Source organism: Notamacropus eugenii, chromosome 1 (assembly GCF_028372415.1).
Source record: "Notamacropus eugenii isolate mMacEug1 chromosome 1, mMacEug1.pri_v2, whole genome shotgun sequence".
Classification (NCBI taxonomy): Eukaryota; Metazoa; Chordata; class Mammalia; order Diprotodontia; family Macropodidae; genus Notamacropus; species Notamacropus eugenii.
In genome coordinates, this window is record NC_092872.1 from 300091432 (window position 1) to 300109686 (window position 18255).

General features: G+C 37.0%; 1 protein-coding gene across 1 annotated transcript in view; it reads right to left on the minus strand.

The window, feature by feature from the left end:
* The window catches only part of EXOC5 (exocyst complex component 5), a 54534-nt gene that overhangs the window by 35959 nt on the left and 320 nt on the right, over positions 1-18255 (minus strand). Inside the window, exons 2-3 of the mRNA XM_072629305.1 lie at positions 3437-3531; positions 2478-2625 (exon numbers count right to left, since the gene is read on the minus strand). Coding sequence (XP_072485406.1) covers positions 2478-2625; positions 3437-3531 — 243 coding nt within the window. The remainder of the gene's footprint in view (positions 1-2477; positions 2626-3436; positions 3532-18255) is intronic.

An 18255-nucleotide genomic window follows, 5' to 3' on the forward strand; every position in this document is an offset into this window, starting at 1 on the left:
ATCCCAGACCCTACCCCACACCGACAAGGTCAGTTTTTCCCTAAAGATTATTGAAATTATTGGCTCAGGAGCCTGAGGCTCAGATTGCTTATAATAGCTCTCTAGTAGCCTTGGTCCAAAAGTCAGACAAAAAGAACCAACAGCTACTTCCATGCTCAGGATCCTGATGAGTAAACCAGCATGGGCAACACAGAACAGGTTGCTGTAGCTAACTGAATCAATGCTATATCTTTAACTTCCAAGTATTCAAACAATGCTTCAGAGAGCGCAACTCCAATGGGCTGGCCACGTTGTTCAAATGCAAAATGTACGCTTGCCAAAAAAGACTATTTTATGGAGAACTCTCATGGGGCAGGCAATCACATGGTGGCCAGAAGAAATGACACAAGGACACTCTCAAGAACTTTGGATCTGACCGTGCAACATGGGAGACACTGGCACAGGACCACTCAGCATGGTGTGCCCACATCAGAAAGGGTGCTGTGCTCTATGAGCAAAGCAGAATTGAGACAGCACAAAGAAAACATAGGATGCACAAATCTGGAGTAACCACCCGAAATATTCACAGCGACTATCTGTGCCCAACCTGTGGCAGAGCATTCTGAGCTCGTATTGGTCTGATCAGACATAGTCGGACACACTGAAATTTCACTTTATCATAGTGATGTCATTTTAGTCTTCTTCGAGGTTGAAGGACAACAACTAACAAAGGACAACAACCAACAAAGGACAACAACCAATGAAGGACAACAACCATATCTTTACTGAATCTATTTTTCCTGGTATAGCTAAATAAACCTTTTGTTAACTGTCAGGTATTTAAAAATTTTTATTTCATTTCAAACCCAAGTCTATGCTACCAGACTGATCTTAATCAAGCCTGGCTAATAATTACATTGAGGAAACTAAGACTCAGAAAGGTTAAGGGACTGAACTATAGTACCAAAAGCAGGATTTATACTTAGGTCTCCCATGACTCTAAGACTGTTTCTACTCTACCACACTGTTTTTCTTAATGAAGGAATACAGCAGCAAGGAAAATCCTGCAGAGAGTCCCAGGCTGACTACTAAAAAGGGAAACAGCATCACAAGATTCAGATTCTGGGGAAAACAAAGGAGCCTAGGTATCCAGGTTTAGTAATACAAGGATACAGATCTGCCAAGCAGAGGCTGTCCTACAGAACTTGCTTAAACAGACAGGATCCATCCATAATTATTGCTTTAATTAAATGCAAATGGGATAGCCTTAGAGGTTTGGGGCACTATTTTAAGTAGACTAAATTTCTTCCATAATCTTAGCAAAGCTTTGTAATAGAGAACATAGTGCCTTGCACACAGTCACTTAACAAGTCTTCATTATACTTGAATTGTGAATACAAAAAAGTAGAAAATCTGAAGTAATGAACTCTTTACATCTAAAAATATAATAAGAATTAATGAAATTTTTGCATTAATGCTTAAGAACAGGTTGCTCAAAATCTCACAGGTTTTTTTGTCTTTGTCCTTCGTTTTCTAAGAAGACCATGACATCAGAGAAAAGATGACAACATGACTTGCACTTGACTTTGTTTTGAATGAGGAAGGCTGTGCAAGGTCACCAGCCTCACTTTCTCCTCCTGAGCCATCTGGATCCAGTGACCAGATATTCATTAGGATGACTGAAGATGGCCCAGAATGCGATGGGACACCTTGGCCTTTTTTTGGCTAAGCCCTATTCACCTACTCACTTAGAGTGAGGTGACACCCATTTGGTGAAAATGTCTCTTTAAGAAGTAATCAGGGAATGGCCCTTCTAAGATATCACTGGGGCACCAAAATTAAAGGATGTTCCCCATTACAAAATCTCAAAGGCTAATCTATAATCTAGATCCAGATAAGTTATGAAATTGGTCTATGAAGGGCTAAAGGGTCTTCTCTAGCATGCAGGGGCTTGACTATGTTCTAACTTATGCTGACCAGACTATTTCTAAGGGGAACAATCCTTCCAAATATTTATTCCCAAGATTTCCTAGCTATGAAAGAATGAAAAGGAACAGACACATCCCCTGTAAGTTTATTTACCACAATGAGTTTGCTTTAAGTGAAAAGGTTTCCTAGGAGACCTCAAAGCAATAAAGGTCAACTACATGGCCATCTTAAAGTCTTGGATCTGTTTAAGAAGAAAGGGCCAGTTCACTATAAGTCTTCCTAAAAACCCAGGACAGCTCTAGCATTATCCGGCTTCCTAGGTTAGAATATGTAGTCTGATTGGGCACTGACATTCACTATTAATAATAACCCAACAAGAGAAACTGATTTCAAGCCAGCAATTTTAGAACACTTTTTTTTTTACTTCACAAGCAGAAAATACCACTAAAGAAATAATCATTTTCATTGTATTAGTTTTTTTTTTTAAACTGAGCATCAAAAAAAAATAATTTAAAGATGAAGCACATGTCTACTGTTTTATCCTTTAGACAACTTATCCTAATTTTTACCTGATTGCTTTTCTGGAGTTCTTGTACTTTCTTAGCAAATTCCTTGGCTTCTTTCTGACACTGCTGTTCTAATTTCTCTACTCTCCTCTGAATCCTTTCATCCATTATCTGAAGTTCTTGAATATGGTTTACAAATTCTTCTAACAATCTGTTAAAATAAAATTATTATAAAGTACAAAAACAGTTATGCCCAAACATAATCTACTAACAAATCAATTCACATATATAATCCAAACAGAAATAAAAAACTCCATAGGATATTTATTTCTTTACAATCTTTTTGAGGAAACTATTTTTGTTTAACAATAGTGTTTAAATCTTCCTACTATTTCATACATTTTTCCTGGCTTTGTTCTGTAATTAAAACTTTAAAAACACAGATGTTATTTCAGAAATACATCTCTCTGTTGCTGAAAAGAAAATTATTGTTCTGTGAATAAATCATGCTGAAATTTTAACTCTGGGCCCAATTGCCCACCAGTTATGAGTTATGCACCCAGGAACTACAAAATAATTTTAATGTAAGTCTAAGGAAAAGCATCAGGAAGACAAAATGTGTTGCAAATCATATACTACATTCCAAAACCCAGTATATATTAATTCCTGATTACTTACAAAATTTGCAGGGCTCAAGTTTGTTCACATCATTGAAACTGACTGTACTTGAAACATATGTTTAATATATATTTCTGTTTTAGAAAGGTAATATCTACAATACAGCTTATTATAAGTTTTCCTTAAATGATCATGTCAGTAAACCAGAGGAAAGCCTTCAAAATGAAGTCATTATACAAATTCAAAAACACTGACCATTTAAAAGAAAACATCTCACTTGTGGATCATTACAGATTTTGTTTTTATAAGCCGTTTGGTAAAATCAAGTCAGACAAAAATTTTATTTCAAAAGCAAAAAAGTAGCCACGCCAAAAGATAGACTGATGTAGAAATTTTCACTTCACCTTTTGGGATCAAAAGCTTCAGGTCCTCCTCGAGAGCCTCCTCCAGGAGTTCTCCATACCAGACGTTCAATGTACTCATCCGCCACAAAAGGCTCCTAATTTGTAAAATAAATACTCCTTGACACAACTCCAAAGAGAGCAATTTGGTAATACTACTAATAGGGTCTTAAGAGTTGGATTTTTAAAGTTTAAAAGGTAGTTATAGGAATGCACAATAATTATATTACCAAATACTTAAAACATAAATTCTGGAAGAACTTGTCATCAAAATATAGTGTTTCAACAAGATGTACATACCTATTAATAGCATTTATTTTAATCAAATACATAACTTTTAGAAGAAGAACTTGCGGATTATTCTATCAGTCTAAGTTAACAATGCTCAACCTCAGCTTCTATACATTTTTTAGAATGACAGTACCAACATGTGTGCACATTTCTGTATTACTGTGCATACATGTATACATTCACATACTATTCCTGGTCCTACCCATTTGGAATTGCTCTTTCATCACAAATAAAAACAACATCAAAAAAATCTGTGCTGATGCATTTCATTTTCTTGTCTACTGTCCTCCTGTTCTCATTTTAAAATGCTACTGGGAAGCAACACAAAGACCTAAAACATTGCAAAAAGACTCTTGAGGCAACATGCCATCCACATCTAGAGAAAGAACTATGGAATTGGAACACAGAATGAAGTAGAATATTTTCTCTTGTGTTATGTTTTGTTTTTTCTTATGGTTTGTCCCATTTCATATTAATTCTCCTGTGAAACATGACTAATGTGAAAATGTATTTAACAAGAATGTATGTGTACAACCCATATAAGACTGCATGCTGTCTCGGGGAGGGAGGGGGAGAAAATCTAAGACTTATGGAAGTGATTGTAGAAAACTGAAAACAAATAAATAATTAAAAAATAATAAAATGCTGTTGGATAATCTGAATGAAGTGGATTCAATGTCAAGTTCTTTGTAGGCTCAATTTTTGTTATTTTATTACATAATACTATGTAGACACACACACACACACACACACACACACACACACACACACACAGAGTTCCTGAAATAATAACAATCATGTATGGACTGAGAATAGGAAAAATGGTTAATAGAAACCTAAAATTCTTCTCTTTCATCTATCAATATCCCAAGGACACCAATGTCTCTTTTCTGACCTTCCTCTTATCCTCTAGAGTCTAGATAAGGAAAAAAAAGTCCTTTTGTCATTTGAGCTTCAATGGTACAGCTTCTATTCTTTGAGGTTCATAACACTTCTTTGTATTCATTTTGTATTCATCCTTGCTTCAATCTTCTAAACATGTCTGTTTAAATTCTAACTCAGCCAATAAATTCCCTACATATTCAGTGTCAGTTTATACAGTCCATTCTCTTCATCAGAAGTACTTGTTTGTCTTCAGAATTTCATTTGTTTCAAATCTGTTTCTCTGTTTTGTAAGTTGGGATAATATCAGCATCTCAGTTTTTTTCTATTTCTTTTTTTTTAATGTTTTAATGGCAAACCATGGGTACAGTGGCCAAATCTAACTGTATGTAGTAGAAAAGGGAAATATGTCTCAATATCAGTACAATCAAGACAGGTCATTACTCAGATCTGAATACTGATATGAAATTCAACGCTCTGTCTTACTCTTTCGTTCAGTATGCTATATATGTTGTTCTCTTAATTTTAGCTACATCATTCTGAATTAGTTCACAGAAGTGTTTCCAAACATTTGATTTTCTCATATTTATCATTTCTTCTGGAACAATTATACTCCATTACCATACACCCATTCCCCAATTAACTGGCACCTACTTTTCCTTCTGGCTTTTTTTGGTATCACGAAAGTTAAAAATTGTCATTACTTGACAAGCTTTTTTGTTTATGATAGATCTGAAAGTATCACTGAACCTTTTAATGTTACAAAACAAATGCTCTCCCAAGCTGGTGAGAGTTGCTATGCTTGTAGCTCAACCCTAACCAAGATAGTTTCTGAAGCAGCTCCCTATGCCTGTTGTTTACACAGCTACCAATGAATGGAGATTAATACAGGGTTGAGTGGAAGCCAATGCTGAGTCTAGGACAAGAGTCAACCTCTACCACAAATGCAGGCTAAAACTCCAATTTAACCAAGGTTTAACTTTCTCAGATCAAATCTTTTTTCACTTAAATTTTTGACATTTTTGGTTTGTTTTTATACCATTTTCATTTCCAAACCTTCCTCCAAACAAATAATAACAATTCCATTCTTGAAAGTTTCTCATTCTTTTGTATCATTTTGTCCCTGGCAACCTTACCTACTCTTTTTCTGTAATGTTTAAAATCTGCAGTCCTCAAATTTGAGATTTGCATCAAATTATGCCTAACTTTAATCTACTTAACTCTCAGTTGCTTTAATCCTTCTAATCCTAGTAATCAAATCCTTCCAATATTTCCACAACCAGTTCCTTCTTATTGATCACAAATAAGCTCAGGATAGCAGCTCCTCATGTCATTTTTCTGTACTTTTTGATGAATGAAATTATCATGGTAGTAAGTCACTAAAATAATAAGCATCTTAAAAGCATGGGCTGTTTCATTTTCTTTATCCCCCATGACTACTACAGTGCCTAGTGGGTGCTTAATAAATGCATAATAAATTGAGATGAAAATTAAGAATACATCAGTTGCTCTTGTTTTTTAGCAGAAAGCTCGATTAATCAAGACACTTTTACTAAGTGTCCACTTTGTATCACTTTCAAACGGCTGAAGTCCCCTATGACTACTCTCTGTTCAAGAAGTTTGATCAATTTCCTGATCTATGTCTTCTTCTGGCTGGACCATGTATAAGCTCCCCCCCACAATATCACTTCCTTTTTCTCTGCACTGATCTTGATATAAATATTCTCTACCATTGTTCCCAGATTTCCTCACATGAGCACCCATTCCTGATATGTAATGATGCTGCCCCTTTTATTACATATGTTCCTTCTGAATAAGGAATAACCATCCATTCCCAGTCTAACCAGGAATCATATATTACCCATTGTCAATGATCAGGGGCTTGAATTATAGTCCTTATGTGATGATCAAATTCATCTTATTACTTGTATTTTATGCATTTATGTACAGATATATGGGGCCAAAGGTTTTATTATTACCTCCCTTTCCTTGGTAAATTATCAGTACTCTCTACTGAACTTCATATGCTACATTTGCTACTCTTCTTGAATCTGGTTTGTTAGTTGTATGTGTGTAGCTTTTTCCCCTGTGATTCCCCCTGCCATTTTCAATTGATGCTATAAATAGTAGTTAGGTCACTAGATCAGCTCACAAAAGCCAAACTAACCCATAATGTTTCTTAAATGATACAAATTCTCCCTCTTGCCCAGTAACTAAAATAGCCCTTTTCATTGTCCTTAGCATGTACCATTATCCTCAGCTTAACTATGAGCTTTAGTGTTCCTGTTACTCAAGTTAACTAGAGAAGTTAATCTAAGTCAACCCAAGTTAAAGTTTCTATAGAGAAATGCCAAGAAGAGTTCCAACTTGCAACACCAATTACATTCCCACTGAAATGAGATTATGTCCTTCCCTTCTTTCTCCTTTTGCCTGTCTCAGGGAAAAGAACTCCAAGTTATTGGTGATCACTCTTATAGACTGAGGCAGACTTTGGGAAAGCAAAGCAGAAATCTCTCAAATTAGTATAAATACCTGGTAAAATTCTTGTTCCCAGGGAGCTTCCTGTTCATTCCCCTTCTTTCCAAGGGTCTCAAAAATTGGCCTATCTAACCTAATTCCCTTCCCATTGCTACCACCTATTGCTTCTGAATGGGGTTTCTCTTCCCCCTGGGTTTCTAAAGTCCAGCACACACCCTAACAGCTTTCCCCCTATTTTCCTGTCACTAAGGTAAACACACAGGTTTTGGAGAGCTTTCTGAATATTTCTTATTGGTAACAGTGGGGAAATGGAATAAAAAGTTTCCAAGAGGTAACAGGGGAAAATATTCCAGATACAAGAAATAGTCAATGAAAAAGTAGGAGCAGATGACGGAGTGTAGTGAAAAACATGGTCAAGTTGGCAAGTATAGGGGGAGAGAGGGAATGTAAGACTAGAAAAGTAGGAAGCAATCAGATTCTGAAGAGTTTTAAATACCAGAAAGAGTTTATATTTGATCCCAGAGGTAAGAGGGAGCCAGTGTAGTTTCTAGGTGGGCAGAGGGAGTTGGGAGAGGGTGGTGGAAAGAATGAAATGAATAAATGATAAAAGTATTTAAGTGCTTAACTATGTTGTCAGGCTCTGTCATAAGGTCAGACCTGCATTTAAGAAAAGTGCTTTGGGGCAACTCTTTTTGTGGTGGCAAAGAGTTGGAAATTGAGGGGATGATCATCAACTGGGGAATGGCTGAACCAGTTGTGGTATATGATTGTAATGGAAATACATGGACTTCTGATGAAAGGTGCTATCCATATCCAGAGAAAAAACTGAAGGAGTCTGAATGGAGATCAAAGCATTCTATTTTTTCACTTTAGTTTTTGTGGGATTTTTTTTGTTCGCTTTGTCGTGTGTCTTCTTTCACAGCATACCTAGTAAAGGAAATATTTTTTGCATGACTACATACATTTAACAAACTGCTTACTGCCTTGGGGAGGGAAGAAGGGAGGAAGAGAATTGGAAACTAAAAAAATTTTTTAAATTATTATTAAAAATTGACTATATGGATGTGGAAAATGTGGAAAAAAATGTGGAAAACACTAATGCACTGTTGATGGAACTATGAACTGATCCAACCATTGTGGAGAGCAATCTGGAATGATGCTGAATTGTGCCCTTTGACCCAGCAATACCACTTTTAGGTCTTTTCCTCAAGGTGATCCGGGAAAAAGGCAAAGAACTTATATGTTTTAAAATATTTATTGTAGCTCTTTCTGGTGGAAAAAAACTGGAAATTTAGGGGATCTCCATCAATTGGGGAATGACTAAACAAGCTGTGATATATGATTGTGATGGAATGCTACTGTGTTATAAGAAATAATGAGCTGGTTGGTTTTAGAAAAACATGCTAAGACTTAACAGAAAATAATGAAAAGTGAAACGAGCAGAACAAAGAGAATACTGTATACAATAATAGCAATATTGTTTTAAGAACTGTGAATAAGTTATTCCAAGTATTATAAATAGTCAAATTAATACACCTCCAGAGAAAGAACTGATAAACAGAATCATATAGTATGGCTTTCCATGTATATACATATCTGTGTCTAATCATGGTCTTCTCTATTGAGGTGTAGGGAGAGACGGATAAAAACAGTGCACATCAAAGAACAAAAGGAAACTCCGAAGCAAAGAAAAGCAGGGTAGCTTTGAAAATGTATAGTATTTATTACATAGTTTTTCAAAAAAATGTGTGAAATATGAAACTGAGACTCATGGTTTCATACTGAATCCTCTTTTTGTGTTGTGATGTGTACATGGAAATTTTTTTTGGTCTTTTTGTCTTTAACTTTTTTTTAATTGACTTTACGTGTAATTGGGGGGAGAGTTAAGTGCTTTGAGGACTGTGTGAAGGATGGATTAGAGTAAGAAGGTATTTGTGGCAAGAGGATCAAATAGGAGGCTACTGATTATTGCAATAGTCCAAGTAAGAGATGATACACGCCTTAATTAAAGTAGTGTCTGTGTGAGTATAAAGATGTTGTGGAGCCAAAAGGCAAGAAACAACTTTCTGCAATTTAAATTCTGGTTATTTACACATATAAGACATCAGAAGTTTATGCTCATTTACTGCAGACAGCCCTTACACAAACAGACTTCATTCTGATTCCGGTTATCCTCCTACTAACTTTCTTTTGGAGACCTGCCTCTGTCTGGATTTACAGTCTTTTTTTTCAGGCTGTCTTGGCTCTAAGATATCACTAATCTAAGTGTTCTCCCAGTTCCTGGCTCAAGACAAGCCCCATAACACTGAATACGGTAAAACTAATTGTAACAAATGGAGAGGGGAGGTGAAGGAAGGAAACAGACTAAAGTTGGGCACCTTGTGACTACAAAGTCATAAAACAAGGATCTACAGATGGATGGAAAACTGGCTCTGAAGAAAACTTAGAAAAAAGGAATTACAAAACTATTTTAAGTTAAAGTAACTCAATTGAAGGGCAGTGGTCACATGAATGGCACCTTTGGGGGAAAGGGAGACAACATGGCACAACTGTATAGGAAAAATAATAAAAATTAATTTCCAAACAACATTGAAAATTTTGCAAGCACTTTACATCCTATCTTTTTGGTTTGTCTTAGTTCTTAAAACATTGCTGTGAAATAGGTACAAGAATATCACCCTCATGTTACAGATGAAGGAACTGAGGATCAGGAAGGGTAACTGGTTTACCCATAGCCACAGTTCCCTTCCTTCCTTCTTTCTTCCTTGTCAAGGAAGACCATGACATCAGAGACATGATAACATGACTTGCAGTTGACATTGTTTTGAGTGAGGGAGGGATGTGCAAGGTCACCAGTCTCACTTTCTTCTCCTCAGCCATCTGGATCCAGTGACCACATATTCATCAGGATAAGTCACAAAGCTATAAAGTGATAGAAGGGTGATATGAAGCAGTTTCCTGACTGATGTTCAGCACTACAAGCACTGACAGCTCCATTGCTTTGTGGACAAAACAAAAATTCAATACTTAAAGTAATGACGAAAATTTAATGTGAGAAACAAAGACAGAGAATTTGCAGTCCATTATCACAAGGTCCTTCTAGGACTCACAGCTGAAATTACAAGACTTGATTTCAGGGATTCAGAATCACAATGTAGTGTAACCCTGAACACCATCCAAGCATTTAAAAACTGTGATGCAAATACCATTAAGTGTCTTGCATGAGGTATTGTGGGAAACAAGGAAAAGAGCACCTAGCACAGAACCTAGTGCATATTATGCACTTAATAATGTTTGTTGACTAATGTCTGGGCAAAGGAATGAGGGACCGGAGATGAAAAAGCAGTTTGCTATGTATTTCTTTATGTCACATTAAGTAGAATTATAGGATATTAGAGCTGGAAGAGATCCTAGCCCAGTCACGTCATTTTACCAGTAGGTAAACTGAGATCTACACTTTTTATTTCTTTAAGTCTTTTTGCTCCCATCTTTCTTCGTTAGGAAATAACCTGCTTTCTGATCAATCTTCAGCTCCCTCTTTTTTCCTACTCCATATCTCAAAACCTCTCCACCTGCCCTTCCTCCCTTTTCTCCAGTCTACAAAATAAAAGTAGTCTTCCTTGCCAAAGGCTCTATTTGTGTCCCTGATACCATTTTCTCCCATATCCTGTAAAAACTTGCCCCATATCCTTCCTTCTCTCATCTTCAGTCTCTCCTTATCTATGGACTTCTCTCTTGCTCTCTAGGTTTCTCAAAAGCTTTAAATCATTTGACTAACACTTATTCAAGCTATTGATCTTTCTACCAAAAAAAAAAAATCCTACAACGTATCATTTCTACTCACTGACTCACTGTTATACTCACCCACTTTACAAAAGAATTAGGCTTGTGATATGACTGTACTCAAACTGCCCTCTCCTTGGTACTTAATGGTCTCTTAATGACTAAATCTGATTGATTTTTGCAGTTTTCATCTTAGTTGATCTCTTCATAGCTGGATATCGTTGACCTTCCGTCCTCTTGGATATTCTATCTTCCTGTGGTCTCCATACCCTCTCAGTTCTAGCTGACTTCAGTCTCCTTTTCTGAATCATCATCCATTTCTCATAATGGGGGTGTCCCTTCTCAAAGCACTGTCCTTGGTTTTCTTTCTCCTTTCAGGAACTTGTCTGTTCCCATAGGTTGAATTATCATGTCTATGCAGATAAATTACATATGTAAATATGTACATACATATATGTATGTGTGTATACACATACATCTTTATTTCATTTCTAAACTCCAGTTCTACATTTACAACTACCTGAACATCTTACCAGTATTTCAAACTTAATAATATAAAAGAAAATTCATATTTTCTCCTAATTCTATTCCTTATCCAAACTTCCAAATTTCTGTGCACAACAGTAGCTTCCTAGTCACTTTTCAACCTCAAAGTCAATCGGTTCCAAAGAGAATTCTATCCTCATATTTAATACCTTCAAAACACTACCACCATAATGAAAAGATGATGATGGTCTCAACAGAAAAAAATGTTTTGATGCCTAACAGAATTATGGGAAAAAGTAGGAAATATGACTCAAAACCTTAGCATGATTCTTAATTCTTCCTCCTTTCTCACTCCATATATCTATACAGTTGACAAGCCTTATACCCTTCTCTTCAATCACTGAGGCATCATCCTAGTTCAAGTCCTTCTCTCTCACTTGGACTACTGTGAAAACTTTCACTTGTGGTTCCAAGAAGCTGTAGTATGTACAATGGCTATACCCCAATAAAACCATCTTGGCAGGTAGCCTAAACCAGCTTGAGGGAAAATGACACGCCTCAAACCTATTGGTGAGTTAGGGGGATTATCTACCCTAAGCACATGAAGACGTCCCCAATAGAATAGGCAGATGAGAATGATCCAATAGCCATGAAAGTGACTGCAGCAGGCACTGTGAAGCACTCAGAACTTAGGTGATGAAGATACCACGGTCATCCACTGCATCTTGGACCATCACCACCAGTCATCTTGAATTCTTCTGTCCTACTACTGGACTTCAATGACTTTGGAAGAGTGTAAGGCTGAGGACTTACTTTGTGCAACTCTGCCTCACTTAAAGCCAATTCCCATGCAAGTTAAGACATCACTGATGCTCTTCTAAAAAACAAAGTATGAATAACAACTACCACAGTTCAATCCTTTATTGCCTCTCCACAAGAATACTGTTAATAGCCTGCTAACTGGTCCCCTTACCTCTCTAGTCTCTCTCCTCTTTAATTCATTCTCTACACAACTGCCAAAATAATTTTTCTAAAGTACAGGTCTGGATGTATCCCTCTCCTCCTCAAAAAATTTCATTTACTCCCTATTTTGCATAAGATAAAATATATATTCTTCATCCAGACATTTCAAACTTTTTACAATCTGGCTCCAATCTACCTTTCCAACGACATTTTATATACTATTTTACTGTCTTTTCACACTCTATGTTTAGCCACACTAAACTAACTGAAGTTCCACAAACACAACATGCTATCTCCAGCTTCTATGCATTTGTGTAAGCCATGCCTAGAATGCTGTCTCTTCACTTCTAGCGCTCAAGAATTCTTCAAATTTAGCTGATCTTTAAAGATCAGTTCAGATACCACTTGGTCAAAGAAACCTTCCCTGTGCCTCCCTCCCCCTCACCAAATTGTCTTATGTATGTTTTAATTAGTGTACATGCTATATTCCCCAAAGCAGAAGGTAAGCTCTTCAATAGAAAATGTCTTATTTTTGCCCATCTGTATCTCTGGAGCCTAGCACATAGTTGGCAGCTATTTTAATTACAGAATTAAAAAAATTAAGTCCTTTGCCCAAAGTTACAACCATATTTAGAACTAGAACTCCTGACTCCTGACTCTCAAACGTTGTTCATCTTATCAAAGGAGCTTATGACTTGGCTGAAGATCAGCTAAATTTAGAATCTTTGAGAACTGGCCAAAATTCAGAAATACAAATGGTCATCCAAGTTACTAAGTGTCAGAGGCAGAATTTGATTTCAGGTCCAAAGTCAAGTCCAGCAATCTACCCTAAATTAACATCAACCTACAATTGTCTCGCCAAATTATCTCCTTATCAGTTAACCTCTCTGAGCTAATGAAATCATCTGTATATTTTCCTATTTCTCTTCTCTATTTTTTTTTATCAAAAGAGATTTAACTGTTATTAGACAATAATTAGATAATACAATCATTAGATAATTATTATTTTAAATCACCCATGATAGGGAACTGGTTTTCAAAGCTACAAAACAGGGAACCTGCAGCAATGTAACTGGGTCCCAGCAATATGAATGATGATGATAATGATGATGATGGCTAGCTTTATTGCTACATAATATAGAGGCAACAAATAATTGCCCATTATTTGCTAGGTACTATGGTAAATGCTTTACAAGATTACTTCATTTCACTCACAATAATCCTGTGAGGTAGAGGCTATTGCTATCCCCATATCACAAGGAAACTGAGGCAAAGGGAAGTTTAGGGGACTTGTTCAGGGTCAAACAGTATCTGAGTCCAGATATGAACTCAGATCTTCTTGATTCCAGGCTCTATGGTCTATCCATTACACCATATTGCCTCTCTGGAAACTGTACTAAAATGACAGTTAATCTTCATCATTTGCATGTTTAATTTCTGCAATTTCAAGCATTCACATGATTTTATTAGTAACTTAATATTTACTTTCTCTTTGGCCACCACACACATTCAGGACTATGCAGAGCAGAAAAAAAAATGAGAGACAGGATACACAAAAGTTTGTGTAGCAGCTAACATCCTAGTAGGGTGGTTTGGTATGATATAATAGATCAGCTGGCTAGAGACATCAAGGATGCTGATTTTATCATTAATCATAGTCTCAAGGTTAAAGTCAACTCTTCTCTGCTAGGCTCCCATACTCCAAGACCCTTTTAAGAATCTCAAACAGCAACAGTGTAATGCTAATGAGAATTAAAGATCTTCCTCACCCATTAATGGGCCTGCCAATAAAGGGAAGCTGGAATAGGGGAGATTTTTCTTTTTTTGTTGCAAGGCTCACACCTTAGTTAATTTCTAAAGAGGCACTGATTCCCAAGGGTTGTGCTGCCCTCTGGCTCTAAAAAGTGTATATATACTCTGAGGTGAGGTTTAGGGCTTAGTTTTTAGGAGGAGGTTTGTGTGCCAGATAAGACTCTGGGGAGCTGCTAAGGAGACCCCCGGGTTTGAAAACACAGTTGGTGCCTCTCTCTCTGGTAACTATGTATGTGTGGTCAGAGAGTTGGAAGCCCTGTCTGTTGGTCCTTTCTGTTTGTAATTTCTGTTTGTATTTTCTCTGAAGTTCAGGGTGCTTTTTCCCCTGAACTAAGGGAATGATATATGTGACTGATCAAAGTAGACTGTTGACCCCTCAAAAGTTGCTTTACTTTTAGAAAAGCAGATCTTAGAATCTGTACAGCAGACCCTCCTGTGTATGCTGGGGTCTTTGCTCTAACAAGCAGTATGGCAGATGGATTGAAGAGGGGGAGACTGAAGACAGGGGGACCAATTATAAGACTGCTAGCAATACTCCAGGTGAGAAGTGATGAGAGTCTAGACTAAGGTGACTAAAATGAGTGGAGAAATGTTGTGGACATAGAACTGGCAAGACTTAGTAATTAACTGGCTACAAGTTAGTGAAAGTCAAAAATCAAGTATGACTCTTATGGGAAACTAAGGAAAATTTCATTTCCACAAGGTCAAAACTTCCAGAGAAGAAAGTTGATCTGTGACCTGGCAAAGTCAGGTAAAGAAGGTCAGAAGCTTTTGTACAGGCCTGAGAAGCTGTGCATATCAGAAAGGAGAAAATCCAACTGCACTTGTTAATGGCATACAGTGGATGTGTCAAAAGATTGTGACCTGAAAGAGAACAGACCAATCCGTCCTTTGATGGGAGGATCTATCCTGCATGAACTTTATAAAACGCCCTCACTTCTATATCTTACTCTCTCTACCCGTTTCTGAAGGGTGGAGTTCACCTTGGCCAAGGCATTCAATTCTTCTGAACTCCATTTTAATAAAATTTCCTTGATACCTATTTGTGTGTCAAGCCCCTCTCTAACACTCTGATTGCAAGTCTGGGTGACTGGAAGGACAGTGGTATACCCTTAACAGAAACTGACAAGTTAGAATAAGGAAGGGGTTTACGGAAAAAGGTAATGAATTTCGTTTTAGAAAGCAGACTTAAACAGGACATCCTAGTGTGGATATTTAGCTGTTGGAGATGTGTGATTGAAACTCAGGAGAAAGTTCATATATATAGATTTAGGAGTAATCTCACTGAGAAGAGCTGAATTTCTTAGAGTTGATGAAGTCACCAACAGAAAGAAGAGAAAGCCTAGAACAGAGAGTGCCCTTGTATACATACACTTGCACATGGGGGAGTAACATGAATGATGTTACTGCAAAAGAGACTAAGAAAGAGCTTCTAAACTAGGATGACTGTGATATGAAGGAAGGGAGCAAGGGCAAACTTGCAAGAGAAAATAGTAAAGAAGGGAATCAAGGCTACAAGTAGGGGGATTGGTATTAGCCATAAGGACCATTTCATAGAGCAAATAAGGATAGGATAGGGAATGATGCTGTGGTGATTTGAAGTGTACAATTTAGAATTAGAAGATGAGGAAATTTATAACTAACAATCTTTTCTGGGAAGCCTAGGTTAGCATTTGGGAAAGAAGTAGCAACAAAAGAATAATTAAGCAAAGGAATCAGGAGGGCAATGTAAAATTGAACTGGTTAACTAAAGGATAGACATTCTGAAGGAAGCAAAGTGAGGCCACACAAAGTTGATATCCTGGGAAAACAAGAAGAGTGACCAGAGGCTGTGGTGAGATGAAGTTATTATGAGAGGAATTTCATAGTTCTAGACTATGAACATGAAACACTTGGTGATGACAAAAGAAAATACTGATAAAAAGTTTAAATCCCTCTGAGGAGAGAAAAGAGTATAGATTAAGCTTTAGTTTCCTAAATTAAAAAAAAAAATTACTTTGGCAATGAAATTATTGTTTTGATTTTTTTTTTTACTGCTACAAGGGGTTTCCAACATTAAATTATTAAAATAATTATTCATAGTTAAGTGTTAACATTAAAAATCACTTAAAAATTTTAAATTGATGAAGCAGAAAGCTAATATGAAGAAGAAACAACAAAAGTTAAGATAAAGTAGGATTGCTCTAAGACTTTGGGCTAAGCAAGCATCCTGTTGCTATTATTACTTGGTAATGACAGGAAGAATCATGCTTTACAATATTATATCCCTTAAGTGACAAGTTTCAAGACAAGAGAGACTATTATTTTTAAGAAAAACAAAACTAACACCACCTAAATATATTTTTAATGAAATCAGGAAGGTTCACTTGACTAAGTATTTGTGGATAATACAAATGCCAATAATTACCAAGTTTCAGGAATAAATTCAACAGCAGTTGTCAAACCAGGAGTACAATAATTATCGGTCAAATGTTGTCTTGCATTTTTCTGATTTGTTGAGTACCAAAAATTTTAACAAACTGAAACTAGGCACCTCAACCTTGCAAAAACTCCCTCTTTCAAAAATGTGTACAGTTACAAAAAAAAAAAATAAACATTTAACTAGCCAGCATGAACACAAGGTCCTGTGCCTTATCAGATGGCATGAGGCTGTTTAGCAAAATAAAATTAATTTGATGTTTAAAGAGTGTATCATATTAAATGTAACGTGATAATATTCCTCTTGTGATATGAAGAATTATGTAGTCAAACCCACTTGAGAGGAAAAAATAGCAATTTTATGAGTAAATTTCATCTGGCAAAACTTAGTACTTGAGGTTTTGAATTTGAAATAACAAAAATTGTAATTATATTTGATGTGTATATTTTTAGTATTACAATTTTAATATATATTTCAATATAATTTGAAATAAAAATTATAATTTAGAGGGATAACATCATTTCTTAATGCTGCACAAATTTTCCAAATATAAATTGCATTGGTTCTCCAGTATAAAACAGTTCTTCCTGTCTTTGGATTTTTCTTATTTTCAGTAAAAGGACAGTTTCACAGGTGAAGAACCCAATCTGTTTCATAAATATCATCCTTACATCCTATCAAGTTAAATAAAACAAGAACAGCAACCTCTAAGTAGTCGAAGTATACATTCAACAAAAACTAATAGGGATGGTGAATATGTTGATTATGCCAACGTCTAACTGTTAAATCCTAACAGTAGTGAGGTTTTATGATGTCGTGGGCAGTTAGCTGGCCCAGTGGACTTGGAGGAAGACCAGAGTTCAAATCCTACCTCGGATATTTTCTAGCTGTGTAACCAGGGCAGGTCGTTTAACCTGTTTGCCTCATTTTCCTCATCTGTAAAATACGGGTAACAACAGCACTTACCCCCCCACGCCCGAGTTGTTGCAAAGATCAAATGAAATAGTGATTGTAAAGCGCTTAGCACATATAAACATCAGCACCACTTTTACCATTATTATTATTAATGCTCTTTAGGATCCTCATGATACCAGTCGGTTAACAGCTTTGCATTTCTCTCCAGTTTAATGGGGAAAAAAGTAGACCCCTCCCAATGTCAGAATTTCCACAGGGATATTCTGTCTACGCTTACGTTGCTTCCACTACGACTAAAATGATCAATTCCAGTCCCAAAAGTGTACAATAAAAAAAAAAAAAAAGGAATTTCAACTCAGAGTCCAACGGCCCGGGCTCACTTAAAACTTGGATGGCCCTCCAACGAGTAACAAGCACTCAGGGGGCCAACCAACAAGCCCCCAGCTTTCCCCAACTGAGAGGCCGCTGTCCTTTTTCCTTCCTTCCTTCCTTCCGTAGTCAGCCCTTCCCATTTCCTCTTCGATCAGGATGTCAGCCTTCCCTATTTCCATAACCCCATAAGAAGTTACGGAAGAGTTGATCAAGCTCTCTCAGGGAGAAGCAGCCCCCTCCCACTCAGAGACCCATCCCCGGCCGGCCCACCACGGTCCCCAAGACACCCCTCCCCCATTTCAGGCTTCCCCGGCCATCCCCTCCCCCGGCCCCTTCTCCCAGGGGTTTTCCCCATCCCACCCCCACCCCAAGGGAGGGGCAGCCGGCCCAGGGACCGTCCGGAGCAGAGCCCGCACTCCCT